Consider the following 23,473-nt stretch of genomic DNA (forward strand, 5'->3'; position numbering starts at 1 on the left):
TGTTATTTTCTAGTTTTAATTAACATGTAATTACTTCCTCTGTTGTTTATTAATCTTATAATGTTTCACATGTTACATTTATTGGATCTGCTAGTTTTAAAAATTCTTATAATTCAGAGTCTTCTGATATTTTTTGTTCCTATGCCATAGTTCCAAGAAAAACATTTTCTTTTTGCTTTAAATTAAAAACAGATCACTTTCTGTCGTAGGCTCTGCAGCTGATCTTTGTAAAATGGCTATGGTGAAGATTTTTGCCTCTGTTGTCGTTTCTCCAACTTTAACAGCCAGGTTAGTAATGAATGACTGCAAAACTGCTTAGTTTCAAAACAAAATTAGTTGAAATGAATGTGTTTCTGTCATTTTAAGCAGCTCTAGAACTACCATGTGTACCTCTGAGTCTTTTAACAAGCAAGGACATGTGGAATGGTTTTATACACTTAAAGTTATATCTTTGTGCTTAAATGGTTGGATCTGTAAATGCATCCCAAGGCACTGAAGTGCCCCAGGGTCATTTCAGCTCAGTCAGATCTAATTCAGTGGTAGTTCTGCACCTTTGAAATCAAGCCCACTGATCATATCCTTCCTGTATTTGAGTGTATTGTACAGTGGGAATTGAACATTCAATGGGCTGGGAGAAAAAAACAGGAATCAGGAAACCAGTGCTCAAGCAAAATAAATGAACATTTTTTTCATTCTTGTATAGATGGCTTTTCTTTAAAGAAAAGCTTGGTCATCATGATTCTCTTCTGTTGTGACTGCTCAGAGTTGGGTGGGAGATCACAGAATGTCCTCAAAGAATTTTATGCCAGTAGCAGAAATAATGAAGTCTACTTTTCCTGTGGAGAAGCTGGTCCAGACAGCCACTGAACATTATTATTTGCTGCAGTAGAAAGAGGCTTTGAAGTCAAACATGTAGAAAAAACCCCAAATAAGTGGTTTCTCATCTTTGGTAATGCAAAGATAGTGTAGCAAACAATCCAGTAGAGCATGAATTGGTGTGATAGAAGTTCAGACAAAAGCAGAGTAGTGCAAATAGGGCAATGTTTCTGTTGTCATCTAGAAAGGATGATAACAATTTAGCTGTAGCAATCATGCATTGAGGACTTGTGTGGGTGTATAGCTCAGTACAAAAAAATAGGGTTTGTCCTTCTGAATGTACTTGGCAATTATGGCTATTATCTAATCCTACAAGTAATCTGTGTGTGTTAATGTGTGTATCATTTACACACAGCAGTGTTGTCTTATCTGATCAATGTTTAAAAATACAATTTCTAATTACAAATAAAAGTTCAATTTGTTGAATTCAAAGTAGTTGGACTCATTCCTATGCTAAAAATAAAACAACTTTTGAGCGGCTCTTAAATGCTCTTGCAACTTTTTAAGCAAAATACCATTGAACTATTTAAAAAAAAATAAAGTGACCCACTCGTACAAATCTGAAAAGGGAAATTGTTCTTTGGTGGAGATCCTGCCTGAGCTCAGACAATGATACATTTATGTATTAAATGTTGGATGATGCACTATCACATACTGCATTGTACACTTTCAGGCAGATTGTCTGCACTGATTATAATTCATTTTGCTACCTGAGTTGAATGAAGAGCCCAGAATCTGTCAGCTGTGGCATGGATGAAAATTTCTGTAGCCGTAGCAGGCATAATTGAGTTAGATGAGTGATAGAGGAGCAGCCAACAGCTTTTAGTGGAGGAGGCAAGTGGAGGTGGTGCAAGGGCAAAGAACATACTACACTCTGTAGTTCCTGCCTGGCACACAGATCTTTAGGTTCAGCAAGTGCCTGTGTGTTGTAATTCTGAGAAAGCCAAAGTTTTTTCCTACTAATGTCATGTCTGATTAAGCTTGTGAATGTTTTTTTCTCTCAACAGAAAATTTTACTTGGGTTTTTCTTTCTTAAAATTCTTTATTTTAAAGAAGGAATGTCTAAGTAATGGCTAAGGAGGATACAGACATGGGGAAGTATTGGAGCTGTACATGTTGAAATTCCTGGTGTTGTGAAAGCACAGGGGAATGGCTACACTGGATAACAAAAAGATATCACTGCCTATCCTGCTTGTTCCTATCATAAATGTCACAGCTGGGAAAGACCAACACTGCCAGGGCATTTAAAAAGGATAGACTATATTAAACAGGGGTTTTGAACTTCTGCCAGCCATTAACAACTGGATGGCTTTGCTAGAGGACAGTGTTTTAGTAGTCAATAATGGCTCCTTGCTGTAATATTTAGTAGGTACTTACAGACCAGGCTTATTAGAAAAGCACAATCCATGCCTTTGTAAATTCTGTGAACACTTCCCTGCTTGGACAGTGGCATTTGAAAACGTGAAAAGCATCTTGCCAAAAGAATATGGGACTGAAACTTGAAATATTGTGTTTCTGCTTGTCTGCCAGGTGACATTCAGTTAGTTATTTTTTCAGTGATCTGTTTCTTGATTTTCTTATCAGTCAGGTCAGGATCTAACATCCTTTATAAAGCCTTTTGAAAAATGTTGTTGAAAGGAAGTGTGGACATAATTGATACTATTGTAACAGTGGGAATGTACAGCAGCTCTTCCAAAATGAGAAATATATTCAATCTCATATTATCATTCCATCAGATCATATTCATTCCAAAGATAGCACACTACTATCTTTTCTTCTATCTTCATACCCCTGTAAGTATCTTTATTTCCCTTTTAGAATTTCTAATTTTGGAAACAGGGTTTTCACTTTGAACAGCATATCAAAGAGAAATATAATTTTTACAGGCTTTAGAAGTGATTATGAACATTTACCCTGAGACAGTATCCTATTAAGCATAGCTAAGTTTTGGCTAACGCTCAACATTTTGTCTTCCTTACCTTAGAAATAAGGAAAAAATCATTCTAAATAAGGTCTTACAGTTTTTAGTGTTAGTTTGCAGGTGTGTTTGCAGTCTTCACTCTCAACACTGCATTCATTGTTGCTGTGCTGGAGGCTGTTCAGCAAGCTCTGACCCAATAGTGTGAAGCTTCATTTTTGTGTGACTAGCAGTCAGTAGATTTTTCGTTCTTGTTTGCACATATGATACTGTATTTGGAAGTCAGGAAAGGTGATCAAGTTACATTTTCATGATGCTTCGTCAGAGAGGTGTTCTTGATGAAACAGTATATTCCACTGTGACTGATCAATTCGGTCAACTAGCAATCTCATTTTTCACTTTATGTTTCTTTATCTTCTAACTCAAATACTAGCCTAGCAGCTTATGCAGTTTACAATAGCAAGTCAATCAATTACTTGGAAGCAATTTTGCAAAAATCAGGAAAAATAGTATTAAATGTAATATATATGATACAGATCTAATATTCATATGGGTTGACTGCTGGCATCAGTGTTAATATCTCTGCATTTTGTGTGGTGCTGACAAATAATCGACATTTTTCAGACTTCTCCTGTATTACCTAGATCTTTCTTAAGATGTTCTGCTGCTGCTGGCCAAGTTGCTCACTGAAAATGTGCTGCTAACATAAATTATTGAAGTGCCAGCTTTTACCCATCTGATGCAATCCACAGAACCTCCTCATGATATTTCCTGCAGGCAGATGATAGCACACAAACTTTTGAAATTAGATCAAGGCATACAGTAGCAGCTGAAAGAAAGATTTATGGAATTGATGAGAGTGCAAAGGTGAACTTGGTGAACTCAGATGGACAGTTGTAGTTCTTTTCTGTGTTTGAAACATCACTGCAGTGAGAGTCACATGGAAACTTGGTGAGAAAGAAGGGTGCTGGCAAATGGTGGGAGAATTGCTGCCTATAGCATTGCTATATTATAATTTTGTACATATTATCATTTTGTAAGCAGAAGCAGCACTGATGTTACCCAAAGTCTACCTGGTATTACATGGACTTCTCAGTATCTCAACAACATGCACATGAATTTTAACAAGTCTACAGAAATATTGAGTAATTTGGTGTGACTCCACCAATTCTGCTTTTGCACGAAATTATTGTTCCTTCAGCACTGGACCTGTGCCACAAACACAGCTTGACTTCTCAGCACGTCTGGAGCCCAGTTAAAGAGACAGGTTCAACCACAGGCCAAATATAAATGAGTAATCTGAAAAGGAGAAACCACCAGCAAATAAAAGCAAAGGGTTTATTTTCTTGGTTGATCCCAGCTGCTTTTCAATAGCAGTGGATGTTGGAGTTGTGTATGTCTTCCTCAAGGAACATCTTAATCAAGCTAATGATTTTCTGTGCTGGTGAGCTGTAAATACAACACACTTCTACAGATATCTAAATTAGTTAGAAATAGCTCTTATTGTCCCAGCAACAAGTATTGTTTTATGTGACCTGGATTTTTTTCAGATATGAGTCATGTGATAAATCACAAATGATTCATTTCTTGAAAGTGGCTTTCAGTTTTAGTACTACACAAGAATCTAGCAGCATTTTTGTAAGGTGTGTAGGGATTCAATAATTATTACTTTATAAACTGCTTATAATCTTTCAGATTCATACAAAAAGGCCTATTTAATAAACCAAACTTCCTGATTGCATCATAGTTTCAAACAAATTAATTAAGTAAAATTTTTAGTGTTGCTGCTGTGTGAGTTGATCTTTAATCCTGGACATAAATCTTACATCCATTTATCTGTTTCTTCAGGAGTTAAAGAACTGTTTTAATTCATGTTTCTTCTCTAGCAGTTAACCAGGATTTTCAAATAAATGCTTTTTGCCCTGGTATTCTGCCCACAATTCCCACTCAGTATGTATCCAAACTTCCTTAATGTATTAACTCTAGCAAGATGATTAACTTTTATCCTTAGCCTAATACTGGAGAAATTGAACCACAAGGAAAAGATAAGTTTTGGATTCTGCTTGAGTGGAGAATAAGTTTTTTGTTTCACAGACAAGTGCTTTTGTTTCTGTAGCAGAAGGAAACTTCTGAGGTCATGTTGCACTCTCCATAGCTGTTGTCTAATATGTAGCTCTTTGCCTCCCAAAGTAGCCAAATAACATTAAATTTCTATGCAAGCTGTAACTTAGAAAAAGCATCACTTTCCTCAAGCAACCAAAGCAGTATTTTGCATGTATCCACAAGATGGTGAGCTGTTACCTGAACACTTCATGCTCAGTGAGCCAGAGCAAATCAGACTAATTTATTCTTTATAGAAAGAGCCAAGTACATTTAAAATGCTGAAATATCACAGCCAAAAGGGACATACATGATTTAGCAGGCTTTTCACTATTCCTTTATGTAAGACATTCAACACAAATAAAAATATTTCATTTATAAACCCTTTTGTAGGTCACCTTTTAGATTTGTATGTTTTCAAATATTTTGGATACATGCAAAAATTCTATTATCTTTAATTAGCCATCTGTTCAGTTTCCCACTCTTCATGATGTAGCTGCTGAGAAAACCCATTTCACAGGCTGGCTGAATTTTTATGGTTAAAATGTTAAAATAATTTGGTCTTTATCACGAAAACACTGAAAGAGGTAGCTTAAAGTTAATGCAAGTAACATCCATTCAGGCATGATGTATCCTAAGCTATAACTTTAATATTACAACATTAGGAATCCACATAAGTGCAGCCTCAAAAAAAATTTTTTAAAGGGAAAATGCTACAAAATATTACAATATGCTAATAATCTTGTTCCTTACTTACATGACAATAGGCATTCTGTGCCTTGGAATCTGTGGGCTTCTGTGGGGAAACTGTGGCACAATTACACAACAGGTAGTGTTAGTAGTATCAGAAAATAAATAAATAGTGTTTCAGTAGAGGGAACATGGATATTTCTAAGAGCAATTGGATCCAGCTTCCATCTGGTCCTCATTATCACTGAGTGTGGCCAGTAGCAGATGCTCCAGGAGGGAGGTGTAAGATTTGTAGAGAGTAGCCTGTCTGTCTGCAGATTTTCATCTTCCTCTACTTGTGGGGATGAGTCTAAGTTCTGAAACATAAGATTTAAAAGTCTTCCCACAAAATCATTGTATGTCATAATTTCTAAATGTTCTTGAAATCCATGTGTTTGTTACATGAGCAGCCATTCTGGTTTTTTGGTTTTTTTTTAATTATGTGCCTTTTAAGTCAATACTTTATTTTATTAAATATTATTTTATGAAGTATGAATGTATCAATTCTTCAAGTGATTAAATTATTTTCATTTAAAAAACATGAAACATATTTCCATTTGTTTTTTGGTTTTGATGGATTGGGTTTTGGTTTTTTTCCATATTCCCCCATTTGTCTGATTTAAAAATACCTTATTGTTTTTATCATTTTTTTCCTGACCACTTAACAGTTTTTATGCTTTTTGGGTTTATTTTTAAACTTTTTACACATAGCTTTTAACTGTGTACTCCCATATCTGCAATTTTGAAGTCTTCCATTAGGCATTTATAGGTTTCAAATTCAAAAGAAAAAATGTGGTGTTACTAGTTGGATTATTATTTTTTTGATTGATTTGCTTATATCAAAAAAGGGGAAGAACATAGGATGAGAGACAAGGATATTAATATTTGGGATATAAAATCTGATACTTTGTATGACCTTCATTTCACTGGTCAGAAATGTAGTGCTTTTTTAAATAAGATGAAAACCTTGTGAGAATAGAAAGTTAGAAATATTTTAAAAATATTTTAGAAAGTATTTTAGAGAATATTTTAAACAAGTATTTCAAAGATTTTATGCTACCAACTGATCATTAATGCCCTATTTAAAGCGGTGTACTTTTAGTAACTCTTCAATGTTTATGTTTTTATTGTTCTTATGTAAATCCTTAACTACTAACATTGTTTTAAATTCTCAAGGTGTGTTATAGATTTTTCTTCACTAGAATTTTTTGCTCCAACAATTAAGTTATGATGGATTTCAAATAATTAATCTTCTTCTCTCCTTCTCCAAAGACAATCCTTTTGTTTCAGGAAATCACTTGTTCAAATATGATTTAATTTTCAGAATATCTTCAAGTTAGAAATAAAATATGTCATTTGTTGTGGAAATTTTACAGTGGAGTGCTCTAGTTCAGAATCAGACCTGTGACCTTGTCCTGCACCATTTTTTTTTCTGAAAATGTAGGAGTGTCCAGCAGCAAACATCTTAAACTTGGTTTAAGCTCAGCTCTCAGCTTGGCTCTTGGTCACAATGAGGTGCCCTCGATTCCTCACAGAATTATAGCATCTGTTTTGTTGGAAAAGACCTTTAAGATCATTGAGTCCTGCCATGTTATGCATGATGATCAAACCTTCTTTTTTAAAGCTTTTCCTGTTGCCCAGTTTTAAACGTTATTTTAATTTATTTTCTATTCAAATTCTTAAATCAGACAGCTCAATGTAATAGAGAATCATAGAATCAGTTAGGCTGGAAAACACCTCTGAGGTCATTGAGTCCAGCTGTTACCCTGGCACTGACAAGTCCACCATTAAACTGTTGGTGGTTTATATTTTATATTATGTTTCTACAGACCAATCTGGAAAGCAAAACCATGTTATGCTTTGGATGTGTTGTTAACAGCAGTAAAAATTTCCCTGGTGATACAAAAAATATATCACAAAAATGTACAGAGGGTTAATCTGTGTCTAACTTCAGATAGCTGTTTTGGGAGGTGGCACTGCCACAAAGCCACCACACAGAGCTGGGGTTTTCCAAGTGTGAGTTCAGAACATCTAGGTCAGAACCAGCCTTAGTCCCTTGTCTGTAGAAGAAGCATGAATTTAATTAGTTTGAGCATCTCTTGGCACATTAACAAGAGATTAACATCCTGAAGCACTGCATGCCACTGTTACAAACCTCCTTCTGATGAAGACTGCTATGACAACCTTGTCTTTCTTTTTTCCCCTCTCCTACACTGGCCTCTTCTAGTGAACATACCTACATTGGAGCCTGCAGCATGTCATGCCACAGTGCTCTTCTTTTGAGTTTAGACAGAAAGCTGTTTCCTTTAATGATAAAGAAAAATACCATTGCTCGCTAATAAGCTGTTTTGTTGAGGTCAGTTCAATAGTGTAATTATTTCTAGGTGTTTGAAGTAGTCATGGAAAACCTTGCAATTCTGTACTTTAGAACAGAGGAGTCCAGACCTGGAATATATTGATTTCCATCAACAAACAAAATCTTCATCAGTTTTTTTATTAGCCAACTGGCCTGGTACTATGGAAAGATAGGCTCTAACAATATGGCTTCATAAATAGAATATTATGAAAAAATCTATGAGAACAGTTTAATTAGTTTTGGCATATATAATTCATTAATATGATTATGATACACTAGTAATAGCTGGGCAGATCCATTAGAGGCCTGAGAATTTAGTCTCTGTGTTGCTTTATAGGAAACTGGAAGAATGATCAATGTAGTGTTAAGAGTTAAAGATGTCTGGGCATACAGAAGTGGTGTCAAAAGCCATGTTCAGCCTGGCAGTCACAGAATATTTCTGCATTTGAAGGGTCAGGCTGTAGCACTATTTCTAGTTCCACACCACTGGCATGCTCAGATGCAAGTCGTGTTTCTCAGTAAAGGAAATCATATGTGTACTCCTCAAAAGTGATGCCTAATTTTTAGTCAGGCAAGAACATAGTTAATAAAATACTAGTTTCTAAATCAAAGGCATTCTTAACATCTGTAGAATTAAAAATATACTAGTGTCTGCCTGGTTTGCAGTTTCTAATCCAGTTGGCCATACCTTTTAGTGCAAGATAATGAGAGGAGCTTGCTATTGCAATATTCCTTCAAAGTGAAGAGGATTCAATTAAGCTATTAAGCAAAAGTAAAGGGGCTTTTTCAAACTTCCTTCACTCAGACTATGCAATGGCTAGGTGGGTGCATGCAGGGAAATGGTGACAACTGTAAATTTTGAAGTACAAATTGCTTTGATTTTTTTCTTTCATCTTTATTGATGTCAAATTGAATCCTTCCTTCTGTGGAACAGCACATTGCATGCAAGTGTTATTACTTAAGCAAGCTTGAAAAAATGCAGGTGGCCTTGTACTGTAAGACCAGAACTCATTATTTTCTGTGAAACATGTAAGAAAAAGAGATAAAACATCATCAAAAAATATCTGTCTTGTTTGATGAAGATTAAGGAGGAAATAGGGTATACTGTTTCATTATTGGCATCAGTCTAGGAAATCACATTTAGTGTTAATTAAATTTTCTGTAATATCTTTCATTTGAAAATAGAAGTCTATTAGAAATACTAATTTCTTAGATCTCAGAAATATTATTCCCATTTTCTAATTGAAGGCATTGGTTAGGAGAGCAGCAGAGCTAGACAGAGAACCAGCAATGCCAACTTCTAGTTCTGTATTTAGCAGACAGAACATGGTCCTGAACTTCAAATTAATCACTAGATGTGTGAGATGGGGCTGACATAACTCTGCAGCTCGGTGCAGCTCCTGAGTTCACTGGCAGTGCAGCTGGGCTGATGGGCTGTGATGTTCAGGATGATGTGAATGAGAAACAGAAACTCCTTTTAGCCATGATGGAGAGCTAAAGGAGCTGGGCTGCATTCAGTAGGTGAACTGGAGCATCTAGAGTTGTATCAAATCTATTTTGCTGTCCAGAGAGAAAATTTCAGTTAATTTACATTGCTTCCACAGGTTTTTGGACATACATAAGGTAGCACTTAATTCTGGCCCAAACCTGCTCCTCCTGTTTTACTTTTAGCATGGAGGTGAGGTGATCAGTTGTTACAATGCTGAGAGGTTTTGATAATCCTATTCTTTCATTCCTAAATCCTGATAAATTTATGATGAACTTTTTATGTATATTGTAAGTTCTAAGAAAGGACTTTTCCTTACCAAATATTCAGAATATATGGCTCTTTAATCCTGACTGGAGGCATGAGACACTATTCTGGAACAAACAATAATCTATTGTTTTTTATTGCAGTGGTTTAATAAATGCAATTGTTTTCACTTATTCCATTGATTGACTGTTTATTCATCTTTAATATTCACTGTTCTGATTTGTACCTTTTGCATGTAATTTCAATGGTTATCAGGATACTCTTGCTTTAATTAATTTACTTGAATTTGAAATTACAACTTTTCATGTAACTGTGTTCTCTTGCTGTAGATGATCCTGCTCTTTTCATCTATTTCTTTTTTTGTGTCCTGTGTCCTAATTTCCTATTAAAAATATGTTAATCTGTTTCATTCTGCTTCTGACTGTGTTGTAAGTGACTAATAATTTAAGATCTATTATTAGAGCTCACCACACTGTTAGTCAATGTCACACTGTAATTTAAGGCAGTGTGAAACTATCTTAAGAAGCTGTGAAAAGTTTTAAGTCATAACCATATTGATGTTTCAGGCATTTGTAAAGAATTATTTGCTTGAATAACTGCTATTTTTAAGAAAAGTCTACAAGTGGCATTTAATTTAAATAATGGAATCACAGCATGGTTTGGGTTGGAAGGACCATAAAGACCACCTTGTTCAACCCCCTGTCATGGGCAGGGACACCTTCCACTAGACCAGGCTGCTCCAAGCCCCATCCAACCTGGCCTTGAACACTGCCAGGAATGGTGCAGCCACAACTTCTCTGAGCAACCAATTCTAGTGCCTCACCACTGTCATGAGGAAGAACTTCTTCTTTATATCCAATTCAAAAAAAAAAAAAGAAGCTATATTAACAAAACACAGTCTGTCTCCATAATTTCTTGCATTTTCTGCAAATTATGTTGGTTTTCAGTAATACCTTGTCATGGCATCAAATCCCTGAATGACATTTATAAGCCGGCAAGCACAATTTGGGTTTACAACTATGGCCTTCATGTTTCCAGAATATAGGGAGAGGCAATTCTTAAGTCCATTAATGATTTTTAAATTTTCTTTGGATGTTTGTTTTCACTTTAACTTATCCATGAATGGAAAGCACTGTTAAAATTTATCTGATGTCTCTGAAATTTTTCAGGTTAATTGCCCAGATCCATGATGAATTGTTGTTCGAAGTAGAAGATTCTCAAATCCAGGAATTCTCAGGTAAATCAATCTCTCTTGCTCTTTTCCTCCCACCCGTTTTTACTCTCTATATCCTGTGATTTCTCAGAGAATAAAGAACTAAAGTAGTGAGAAGAAGCACATTGATTCTCACAATTAAGAAAACGTATACTAAGCAGATTTTTCTGAATGTTTTCCACCACTGGCTCTTATGTGGGTAAAATGTTATATACTCATTTGGAATTCATTACCATGGTTATTTGTATTTAGTTTTTAAATCAAGATTTCATCATTCACTGTGTGAATCCTATAAAAATAAATAATATTTCCTCCAAGGTTTTAGAAGGAAATAAACCACTTTGAAGTACTTTAGATTAGGGGCTGTTACATAAAGAAGTATTCCATTCTTCATGTACGATTATACCATACTGTAATTTCTAAGTTAGTTTACTGCTTTTTTATATTAAGAAACCTTTATGATGGCACTCTCAAGATTAAGGTTAGTAAAAGTTCATGCCTATGTTTCTGTCCTCTCATCTGGCTTACTTCCAGACATTATTCCCTAAGCCAGAGCTTGTCTCAGCATCTGGTACAAATTTAGCAAGCAAGCAAGGGCACATAGCAGACTGCTGGGTCTCTAAATTTTAAATTTATTAGTAAATTGTGGATTTATTCCTGTACGAACCGAGTGTTTATTCACAAACACTGGTCTAGTTTTGAAGTTCAACAATATGTTTGTCTAAACCCATTAGCAAAATGTCACAAATATTTTAAATGAACCAATACCAGAAATACCTTCCATTGTAGCACAAGCATTTAATAAAAAATTAATTTCACCTTCTCGTGCTACATTCATTTGAACAGTGCAGTTTGCTATATTAGTCTCATTTCATCACTAATCCCTCTTGTGAATATTAGTTCAAAATGAGAGCATTAAAATTCTATCTAATCTAAACAAACTACCTGGGAAATATTTCAGCTCAATATATTCAGGTTGTTGTAATGAATTAAGTTAATATGTTAGCATTTGACCTCTAAATGCAGGAGATAAAATCTGATTTGAAATAAAAAAAACATGATACAATTCATAGGAGATTACAATATCTGTTCAGAAAAGGTAATGTCTAAAAGTGACGTAGTCAGAGTTTCAGAGTTTCAGAGTTAGGAAGTGTAGTGTATTGAAAGACATCTGTAGGACAGCATAGAAGGATTTTTATTATCTTATTTTGCATCAATTTGCATAAAATATAGAGCTAATATTGTATCCAAAAGATAAAAATGATTCATGGTTGATTATAGATATAGAAAATCATAGATTCTGCCCCCACTGGGTCAAATTTAGATCTCCATTACTAGTCTGAATTTGTAGCAAATTCAGAAAAATCAATACTTTTCAAGTATAACAGAAAAGACCTCTAGCTATCATATGAATAATAGTAATACATTATCCCACTATGGAAACATGATGACTGGAGGCTTTTTTCTGAAAATGCAAAAAGAGTGCAGTTCAAATACTCAAGTTTAGAGTATGCACTGTACAGTAATTAGTTTGCTGATTTTCAGGTCTAGCTGCAGGGTGCAGAAAAAACATACCTGTAAATTCCTTCTTGTGCCTCAAAGTTATAATCCTATAATTGAAGTTGCTAAGATGACCTTTAGAAAATGGACCTGGGCAGTCTAGAGGTGTGAGATACCTTGGAAATTGTCATTGCACTTAGCATAGGCTGCCAGACTTGAGTGTTCAAGATGGAAGTTTGTTTCATTCTGCTGATTGAAGACTGAGTTTTCAATTTGTCTCTACTTTGCCCTGAGAGTCAAAGAAAAAAAGAAAATTCTGCATTACAGGAACTTTCAGATATACTCCTGTCAGAACAGAAGAATGATGACTTGTCTTTTTCTTTACACAAAAGACCAACCTGAGACATTGATTTCCTTCCTTTTTATTCATCACTGGGATGGCCTTACTTGGAGTACTGGGTCTGGTTCTGGGCTCCTCAGTACAAGACTGAAGAAAGTACAACAAAGGGTGACAAAGATGATGAAGGGACTGGAGCATCTGTTCTGTGAAGGCAGGCTGAGAGACTTGGGACTGTTCAGCCTGGAGAAGAGAAGGCTCAGGGGATCCTACTAATGTATATCCTAAGGGAGTGGACATAGAGGAAGTGCTGGTGCCCAGTGACAGGACCAGAGGCAATGGGCACAAACTGGAACACTAAAGGTTCCCTCTGAAGGTCAGGGAACACTGTTTTACTCTCAGGCACAAGTTGCCTGAGAGGTGGTGGAGTCTCCATCCTTGGAGCTGTAAAAAAGCCATCTGGACAAGGTCCTGGGCAACCAGCTCGAGGTGGCCCCTCTGAGTAGCAGGGCTGGACCAGGTAACCTCCAAAGGTTCCTTTCAACCTCCCTGACTATGTTTTGCAAGTAGTTCTGCTACTGGTAGAAGAACTAATCCAAGGTGTCTCAAAAGGGTCCAAAGCTGGTGATTCTTCAGTCATTAATGAGGATTTTGTTTGATCTGAATAGGCAGAGAAAGTGTGTATCTGCACAGGCATCTCACTTCAGTCAGCAGGAGTGCTGAAGCACATCTCCCTATTGTCCCTGTCCATGGTGTGAATGGTTTCAGTTCACATCACACAGAGAACAGTTGACCTAGATTCCTTTCAGATGAAACTAAATAGGAACACTTTTCTCCTAATATTTTCCAATTATTTCAGGAGCTGCTAAGTAAGGTAACATTAGATATCTGAGCATTAAACCAAAGTGGAGTCAGTAGGATGTGTGCTCCTAATTCACTTAAGCACTTTGAAGGTCCAAATACAGTTTTCATCTCTTTACCTAAAGTTCTCTCACCCTTTTTAAAAACCCTTACTCTTTTTGCTTTTATTTGCCAATATTCTTTAGCTGTCAGCTTTGTCTTTACATATCTAATGAGCTTTTGTCCATTCAGAAAATTTAAATTACAGAATCTGCTGACTTGCAGTTTCCAGCCTGCAGTTTAATGATCCAGAGAGAAATCTCAGTTGTACAGTCACAAAGCTCGGTAAAGGGAAAGACGTGGACTTGAAGCTAAAGAGCAGCATTTGAGGGTTTTAATGGATTACACTTCAGTGCTGTGTTATTCTCCTGCATTTAATGTGATCCAAGAAGTACTGGCCTACTATTCAGCATGTTTGCATTCTGATTCCAGTCATGCTTCTGATCTACTTTTTCAGGAAGGCAACAACAAATATATGTCCCCTTTTTCTTGTTTGTAGAATGAGCATGAATCTTAAAAGATTTTTAACATTTATAAATTAAGAACATAAAGGTAAATAGTATTATTTCATTATATAATGCGGGATATAAGCCTTCTCAGCAGCATTTCCCTGATGGAAGAGTCTCTTTTGAACTGCTTCACAACATTAAAATATCCTTTTGCTTTTTAGACTCTCTTGAAAGGCAGCTGAAAATTGCCACAAGGAATTTGTGGAATTGCACTTTCTGTAGTCTTGTGTAGGACTTCATATGCTCCATTAAGAATTTTCAGGACTTTACAATATACAAAAATCCCACTTATAGTGCATCTAATAGTGCATGGATAATTTGGAACCTTTTGATTCTGATAAACAAGAGGACAAGCAAACAAGCGAAGAAGTGTTCTTTTTTTTTCTGATCTACTTCTGCACAAAGTACTGCCTGAGGTGGGTCATCTCAAGGTCTCATCTGTATTTTGGAAGAATACCTTCTTCAAAAAGAATCCATTGCCCACAGTTTTGTAGTACACATATGGCTCCCTCTGAATAGACAAGGCAGAATATCATTTATTTGTAATAAGGTTTTGAGTGCCCAAGCTTTGACACACTTTGAAATACAATGAAGCACATACTGCTCTGAATGGTACAATTTTCATCAAAGATATGGCATATAATTTCCTTCAATTCTCTGTTTAGGGCAAAAACATGACAGCAAAAGAGCTTTTTAAAATCCTAATTTCCTATTAGAGGGTGCTTGGGAAGTTCAAACCAAAACATTTGGCAGAAATTCGTTTTGCTTGGGCAGAAGACTCTCAGCTTTGCCATCAATAATCTGTCTGCTTTCTGGCCAGCTTGCCTGTCTGGCTTCCTCGCATCTTGAGCTCTCCAGCAGCCCAGGAAGCAGAAAGGCAGATGATGATATTATGGGAATGCCAAAAACTGGGTTCTTGGATCTGAGAAGGCTCAGTGTCTCTGAGTCCTGAAGTCTGTGTAACCAGGTAGACAGCCTGTCCCCAAATCAGACTGTGAGTCTGTGTAGAGACTCTGGAAGAGTATTTAGGAATGGCAGAACTCAACTTTTCATTTTGTGGGGGCTGTTTCTGACACTGGTGCTCCATTCTGTGTTTGAACTGCCTCTTTGGCCTTGGATTATGCTGAATGCATTGCAGCTAAAAAGGGGAGCACACTCTGTGGGGAAGAAAAGCAAATTTTTTTTTTTTTTTTTTTTTAAGGTACAGCGATACCTGTAGTTACAACTGTAGAATCTGGCTTCTAATGTGTGTTCTATAAATAGCTGGTGAGTTTGAAAGGTGAACCTTGCCAGTGGCAATTACTGTGGCTTCTCCTATGCCTTTCTCTCTGCTTGATTGCATCCATTAGTGATAATTAAATGAAAGATTCTTGGTATTTGAAATAACACCTTTTTGTAGAAATAGATGTATTCCAGTGCTTTGTGTTCAATATCACCGTGCGTTAGAGTAATTTTTAAGGGTGTTTTTTTAGAATTCATTTATAATTATACAGTATTGATAGAATTAAAGAATTTCTGCATCTGTTTGTATTTTTGATACATGTACAATGTAGAGTTTGAAATCATTTTTTCTAATATTTTACCAGGTATAAAATATTTTAGCTGAAGTACTTACCTTAAATTTAAGAACACTGAAATGACCTGTTAAAACAAACAAACAAACAAACAAACAACCCCCAAAAACCAAAGCAAAAACCAAATATCAAAAACACAACCAAAAAAAAAAATGCCCCAAAACAAAAATCAATATAAATGAAACCTATTTATGTTGGTATTAAGATCACTTGCTACCCAAAGAATAGTATCTTAGACTTTGTTTTAACATCTGCCAGTACACATTTTTGGCTCACACACAGATTACACGAAATTTCATTTTATTTTGCTACAATTTTATGCTTATTTGGTACTGAAGTAGCTGCACTAAAATATGTACATGTTCAAAAGGGGACTGCAGTAACAGAAGAACAAAAGAATGAACTGGTCATCACAAGTTAGTGACATTTCCTGTCCTCTGAGCTGCCTTTTTCTAACTTGAAAAACACTGGTGCGTAAACTAAAGGTGCCTCTAGATAGCTTTCAATTTGCAAAAATCCCTGTTCCATAGATCATATGTCTGGCCAGCTTTGACAAGTTTCTGGAGTCATAATTTCATAGGTGAGTGCACTTGAAAAATGTCTTCAGTTTGATAGGGACAAATAAGCTTTTGTTCCACAGCAGGCATGCGTGTCTTATCTTTGTTCCTATTCACAGCACTTTCAAGAAGCAAATTTATTCTGGTCAGTATCAAGAAAATCTAATATAGGTTTAAGCATATGTTAAAATTTCAGTTCCTCTATAATCTTTTAACTTTGCTGTCACCATTTTTTTTATACATAGTATTTTAGCATGCATACTTAGCACTTGCAAAGCATTTCAAGATGAGCATAATCAACAGTTCTCCTAATTGCTGACTATGGGTTTTGAGAGATAACTTGCAAAGATGGGGAGAACAGCATTTTGCAGATGCTATTGCAGTACATGGCTGGCTGTAAAGGAACATTTTAAAATTAATAATTTATATGCCCCAGATATACTAGATTCTTGACTGAACAGAAATAATCATTATCCCCAAAGTCTCCAGTCTAAATCTTAGAAAAGAAACAAAAAATTAAGAGTGGTAGGGACAGATTTATTTAGACACTGTGGTTCTGTTTTTAAGTGACTACACTCTAAATTGTATATGAGATAAAGAAGATATAGTTGTGTATGTCTGATTATTTATTGTGAGCCTTGAGAAAGAGGGAAATTTTCAAGGAGATTTGAGAAAATAGTGGGAGAATCAGATATTATGTACATGGGACTAAAGGGAACCTCTCCTGTGATTACATACCCCCATGCCATATGGTCTCTTTTATAAATTATCATCTTCATATGAAAAAATACTCCCACTAAGGACTATTCCAGAATTCTGTCTCTACAAAATCTAGAACTTTAAATTTCCAGCCTAAATGTATTCAGCCACTATACCTATTTATTTTTGTGCAAAGACTGTAATGTATTTAAATTTGTCCTTCACTGTTTACAGTCTTAGCAGACCACTGAACAGGAATGGCAATCCAGCTGCTTTTTCCTGATATTTGCAAAGGAGTGGTTTCAAAAGGCTGAAATGCAGGCACAACAACTTCAGATTGCTTGAAATGAATGGCTTTACTAAACTCTGGGTAGAGAAAAGTCAGTGTGACATGAGAAAGAGAACAGGGAGCTGAACTGACAGAAAAAAAGGAAAGAAGAAAATGAAGCAAAACCATGGAGAGGTTTTTAATGGTTGTCAAAGTGAATGAGGAACCATTGGGTTTGTTCATTGATGTGGCCACTTTAATCTGTGCATTTTAAAATTAAGAGTATTTAAGAATGCAGCAGAATTCTGATTGTGCCAGATGCCTTAGAGCTAAAAGTGTGTGAACCAACAGAGAAAGCTGCTGCAGTCATTGCTGCCATCATGAATCCCCTTCTGGGGATAACAGCTAAATGGGACAGAACTAGTCAAATTCAGAGGTCTAGAGAACTTGGGGAAAACAGGTCTAACTCAGTGCACAGGCAGGCAGCAGCCTTTGTCATATCACTCACTTATTTCAGCCCAGGAAGGGATGCTGCTTACTCATGCTCCATCATTTACTATCTATTGGAATTCATTTTGTCAAGAAGACCTATTCCTCTCCTTGCCCAAAAGCTCTGTTGCTGTTTATTTATCTAACAACACAAGAAATGTTAAGCTGAACTGTTGAGTGTGCCCTTCATAAGTGTCTGGAGGAACACACAGGGCTGAGTGATTCTGCATGAGAAGTGCAGAATTCAGGTGTTATCCTCTCAGGTTTTGTGTAGTCATAGCTTGGAAAAAATGTTTACCCAGGACTGACTGGCAGCACACTGAGCCTTCTGAAGGCATCCCACCTGGCTGGGGTGCCCCAGCATCTGCTGCATCGCTGACCTCCTGGAGCTGACAGCTTGTTGAAATTCAGAGTGGGCTTCTCAAGACAGAGGCAGTCCAACACTCCTCTATTAATAGCCACGTTGACTTGGACTGGATTACAAATGAGTAATTATTTAGGCCAGCGCTTCTCCTTTCACAATCTGTGGATTGCAATGTTTGTTTCTGCGCTCAAAAAATTTTGCTCTGTCCCAAGGTGGACCATGAACTACCTCAAATCTAACTTGAAGCAAATTTACAGGTGTAGTTGTACATAGATGTGTCAGCAAATGTCTTGGTTTCCTCAGCTCTGCCACTTGATCTGCTGATACTTTGAGTTACTGCATAGTTTGGACTTCATGGAAAAGCATATGACGGCTCATTAGCACACAAATTGAGTGAGCCAGCACGGTCTGAGCACTGTTCAGGCAGAGGCTGCTTATCCTCGTCATTATTATCAATCCAGCCTGTGTCAGTGACACGACATGAAACATTACAGACTCTTCTTCATTGCTGCCATCATTAGAAAAGGTTTTGGCAGCAGCCAGAGCAACAACATCCACAGCTTCTTAGAGTTCTTGTCATTCCCTTGCCTCTAACCTCAGCTGCCAAAGAGCTGTGATGTGCAGCGAGGGATAACTTCAAAGGGAGCTGCTCAGGAATCATGTGGGTTTGCTGTGGCATTTCCAGCTCATGTCACAGACCCTGCTCCTCCTCAGCCCTGTGAGGCACATGACCACATCCATTATTTAGTCACCCATCCTGTCAGAGCAGTGCAGGTTCTGGGGCCACCTGGTATTCCTGCTTCACTTCCACTAGCCAAAAATATCTTCCATTTAAAAAGCTGTTGATCCTGTCCTTGTTTTTTATTAGAACAGTATGTGTTGAAGCAGCAATCTTTGTCAAGCAAAGCACTAATTAGCAGGACCAGTGATGGCAAACCTGATCCCAGATGATTGTTTTGGAATAACTGTAGATGCATTTGCACAGTAATAGTGAGCATAGTGTTATGGCATGATGAGTTGTTAAGTTACATGAATTATACTGAAGTTTAATTGTTTCAAGTCCTGATAGCTCTACTATGCCTCAGGGATGATTTTTTAAAAAATTTGGTTCTGATCTTTTTACTTTGAAGAGTAAAATATTTTTTAAAGTTCAGATTCTTGTGGGCTTTTTTTCTAGCTTCTTTTTTAAAGTGATTTTTATGGTTGCACAAGAAAATTAAAATATATAAAATGTCATCAAACAGATAGCTATGAGTAGTGAAGTGGAAAACTGAGCACTCACACATGCTCTACATACCTTTATATGAAATGTAGTAGTGCTATACTTCTTTATATATGGGATATATAAATTAAATAATTTTGTAAATTTTACCCTAAAATTCAATTTTAAAAAAGAAATTAAACTGTTCACAAGAGATAAAATATAACTTAAAAATAATCTGGAAAAGTTGTGAGTGGTAATTTTTTATGCAGAAATGCAGATATTATGTAACAGAATATTTAAAAAAAATATATATATGTATAAAAAACAATTCTAACATGGAAAATAAAGCTGTAGGTTTTCAAATTTACCTTATAGCACTGGTAAAAAGAATAATGGAGTCTCTGCAGCAAACCACAGCCTTGGAAGTGCCACTGAAGGTAGGGACAATTTTGAATTTCCATTTCTTTCTCAGGCATGCTTAGCTTTGTACATCATCATCGTTATTATATTAAGAATCTAGAAACAACTATTTTGCTTTTTACTTCAATCATTTTATTTTCATATTTGCAGTAATTGCTTTTTCAAATTACTATAAAAGTTCCAAAGGAAAATAACTGAAAGAAAGTATACTCCCTTTTGGAAAGTGAGATTGTTGTAGCAATGCATGTGGTAATTTAAAAATCTATTTCATTCTTTGCCATGAAACTTGTTAGGTGTGGTAGAGTGAGAAATATGTCCCTTTAATATGTGCCTGGCTTTCTACATGTGCCAGGCATTCGTTACCGCTGCAAAAAATATTGCAAAAGATCTTTCTTCAGTAATTTTCACTTAGAAAATGGGTCTATTTAACATTTCTGTGTGGATGTCTAACACACAAAGCAAACAAAATCACTGGTCATTGCTAAAGATAGAGGACATCATCTACCAGAGCAACATCTGTAGAAAGTGAGGAGGTAACTACACAGCCATCTATATATTGGACCTAATTGTAATTACATTAGAAAATAATTATGTTTTTCTCTCTACAAAACTGGTACCTTTCACTGTAGCCTACTGCTCAGCTTTTTGTTGCTTGGTAAAAGACTAAAGCTCCTGGGAATCCCTAAACTTCAGTGAGCAACAGCCCAAGGGTTTCCAGTGTCCTGACCAATGGAGTACTTGGTGCTGCCAGGTCACTCAGTCAGCAGCAAGAGTCATCAAGAGTCAGGGACAGAAACAGCTTTATTCTAATTAGTTCAGAAATGGTTGCAACATACAGACTTGCACTAATGGAAACAGCTGAAAAAGAAAACTACTTGATAATTTGTCTTGTATTTCTTCCTGCAGATCTTCTGTATCTATTGCAGAATTCCAGCCACTTTGTGAGACTTTCTCTGGAGGTCTTACAGTTATAAAACCCTTTATGGGTCCTTAGGGAACCCATCCTTCCCACAAAAATTGAGAAAGGATAATGAAGGATATCCAAGATCTAAATTACTCTTTCTGCTTCCCATACTCGTTTCCCCCCTCACTATTCACTTAACCTTTGTAAGAAGCCAGAGTGTTTTCCAAGGTATATTACATTTAAATATTTTTAATTACTGTATTAGTTACCTGGCATTCATGCTGCTATAAGGTTCTTAAAAATAATCAAATATGGTATTATTGGTGGCATATAAAGTGAATAGCAACACTAGAGTCCTTTCTCGATAGGAAAAGTTTAAGGAGACTTTTTGGTGTTTTTTTCATGGGTAACAACATTCATACTTTCTCTGAGGAAGTCATGGTCATGAAATAAATATAAGCACTGTAATAGGTTTCTAAGAAAGACAAATGTTGACATGGTTACTGAGAGTGTTCCTAGTTGCAGGGGTAGAATATCATTTTAGTGTTACATTTTTCAGACTAACCATTAAGTGGCAGAAGGTTTCAATGTCCTGTGAACAAATGGGACATCCCTTGTTATTCACCTCTGTCTAAGGTGTTTTACTGTCACACACTGACAAATCCTTCTCAATGCATTAAGCAGGTGGGTTCAAGATGTCATTCCCATGAGAACAGTAATTCTCCTTTAAACACCAACTATGCCTTAGTAGGTGAAAAGAAACACCTTCTTAGACAATAAGTAGTTATCTGGGGCTTTCAAAGATTAGAACTTTTTAGTAGGCAGTAGAAGTATTTGGAGATGCATATTTCATTAACTTTGTTTGGTCTCCTTTTCCTAAGCAAATTACTGTGGCAATCCTGACATACTTCTGCTCGTGCAGCATGTTAGGTTACATCCATCATGGACATACTTCACCTTCCTCTGAAGCCTCAAAAAGAGATCAATGACAAAGGCCAGATAGAAAACATAAAGTTTGATCTCAGAGAAGAAATTGAGAGTGATCTTTAAAAAAAAGTCTGTTTTTTTTTTTGTTCATGTTGTTTACCCTTCTATACAGTAGAAAAATGTCTTTTAGGATTAGAGATGTTGAAGATGAAAAGATTTTTGTGAAATGCTCCTGCTCTCCTTCAGCAGACTTCAACTAAATATGTATTATGTGCTCCCTTAATATGAATGTTACTTCTTAATATGGAGACAAAATGTCACTAAAGTAGAGCACACATATAGTCTTAATGGGAAGAGATCTCTTTTTCTTCTTTGAGGTAAAGGATGCTTTATCTTTGAAGTAGCTTTTTTTTCCCAAAATATAGTCCATGCTAATGAGGCAGCTTTCATGTCAACAAATCTACTGTATACAAGAGCACCAGGAACTGCAAAACAAACTGAAATTAAACCAAAGCAACAATAAAAATACCCCAGAACTTGAAAAGTGGGGGGGTAAAAAACCCTAGTATCTTTATGCATTGCTGACAAAGTTGCTGATGATAAACATCAAAACCATAATTTGTAGCTCTTTTAAAAGCATGAGATGAATCTTGCTTTAGTGTATTCATTGCAATTCAGTAACATGTATTTGCAATTTGAAAACTAAAGGTTAGTTTAAATTGTTAAGGTATGTTTATCAGAATTGTAGCAATAATTGAGTATTAATACAAATGAAGAACATTCCACACTGGATAGTCATGTACTCTGGAGCTGTATCACATCCAAAGGGAAAAGCAAAAATAGTAATCTTGCTGTATGTGATGTGTTTATTTGTTTAATTTTTTTTTTTTTTTCCCTGACAGGTTCCCTTGAAAGTGATTCTCACCACTGGGAAATCATGGGGGTGTATGACAGAATTGCAGGAGATGTAAAGCAGTCATTGGGGATGTTATTCAGTACCCAAACACCTCATTGGCCTGTGCTGATTCCTCGCTGAATCACTAGGCAACAGCGCTGCTGGATCTTTCATAAGCACCTAATACTCTGCATGTGAATTTTTTTACTTCATTTTGTCTGTAGCCCTAGGCAACAGCAGTGAGATAAAACTGGTTTTTACCAGTTCATTGTGTTTCCTTTAGCCAAGGTATCCAGCAGGGAGCTGCTTTTGTTCACAGCTAAATTACTACATGTAAGAAATGAAACAAGACAGTATTAACCCTTTGGGAGCATCACAAATATATTTGAGTTACACAGATGTTTAGACTTTAATGTTAAATATTTTGTGAAGTGCTTGTGTAGAAATACTTATAAGCTGGCAGTATTTGAACTGTGTCAGATGCTTAACTGCTTATTTTGTATTTTGTGAGTAGAATGTACTGGTTGGTATTCATCACATATTAACTGTCCCGTTCCTCAGACTTAGAAAAAGAGTTAATGAACTTTTTTTTTTTTTTTGTCTAGAATTTTGGAGCAAAACAGGTAAACAAAACTAGAAGCTTAGATGTGTTAAAAATAAGGAGATTGTTGTCCATTCAATTAATTTCAAACTGAGTTTGCACCATAGCCTTAGCATACTTTAGACAAAGTATTACAGTTTTGCCTAATTTTTTATTTTTATTACTGATACAATGATAAATATTGTTTAGATAAATTCTAAGATTCAGCCTTATCCTTTTTAGGATTCAGGCTTTTACTTCAATGTTTGGATTTTTTATTAATAATTTGTTTTTCTGTAGAGTTTATTCTTCAAATGAGATTTGTTTCATAACATTACTGTTTTACAGATTCTGTCTCTGTGCTTGTGGAATATGAAATTGTCCTTGAAGTCTACTAATTA

The 23,473-nt window shown here is 36.0% G+C and overlaps 1 protein-coding gene across 1 annotated transcript in view; it reads left to right on the forward strand.

Annotated features, from left to right (window-relative positions):
- Nucleotides 1-22,568, forward strand: part of POLN (DNA polymerase nu) — an 88,624-nt gene extending 66,056 nt beyond the window's left edge. The window contains exons 21-24 of the mRNA XM_041402970.1: nt 210-288; nt 10,902-10,969; nt 19,722-19,783; nt 22,500-22,568. Coding sequence (XP_041258904.1) covers nt 210-288; nt 10,902-10,969; nt 19,722-19,783; nt 22,500-22,568 — 278 coding nt within the window. The remainder of the gene's footprint in view (nt 1-209; nt 289-10,901; nt 10,970-19,721; nt 19,784-22,499) is intronic.
- The last annotated feature ends 905 nt before the right edge of the window (nt 22,569-23,473 follow it).

Source organism: Onychostruthus taczanowskii, unplaced genomic scaffold, assembly GCF_017590055.1.
Source record: "Onychostruthus taczanowskii isolate IOZ18803 unplaced genomic scaffold, ASM1759005v1 scaffold2, whole genome shotgun sequence".
Classification (NCBI taxonomy): domain Eukaryota; kingdom Metazoa; phylum Chordata; class Aves; order Passeriformes; family Passeridae; genus Onychostruthus; species Onychostruthus taczanowskii.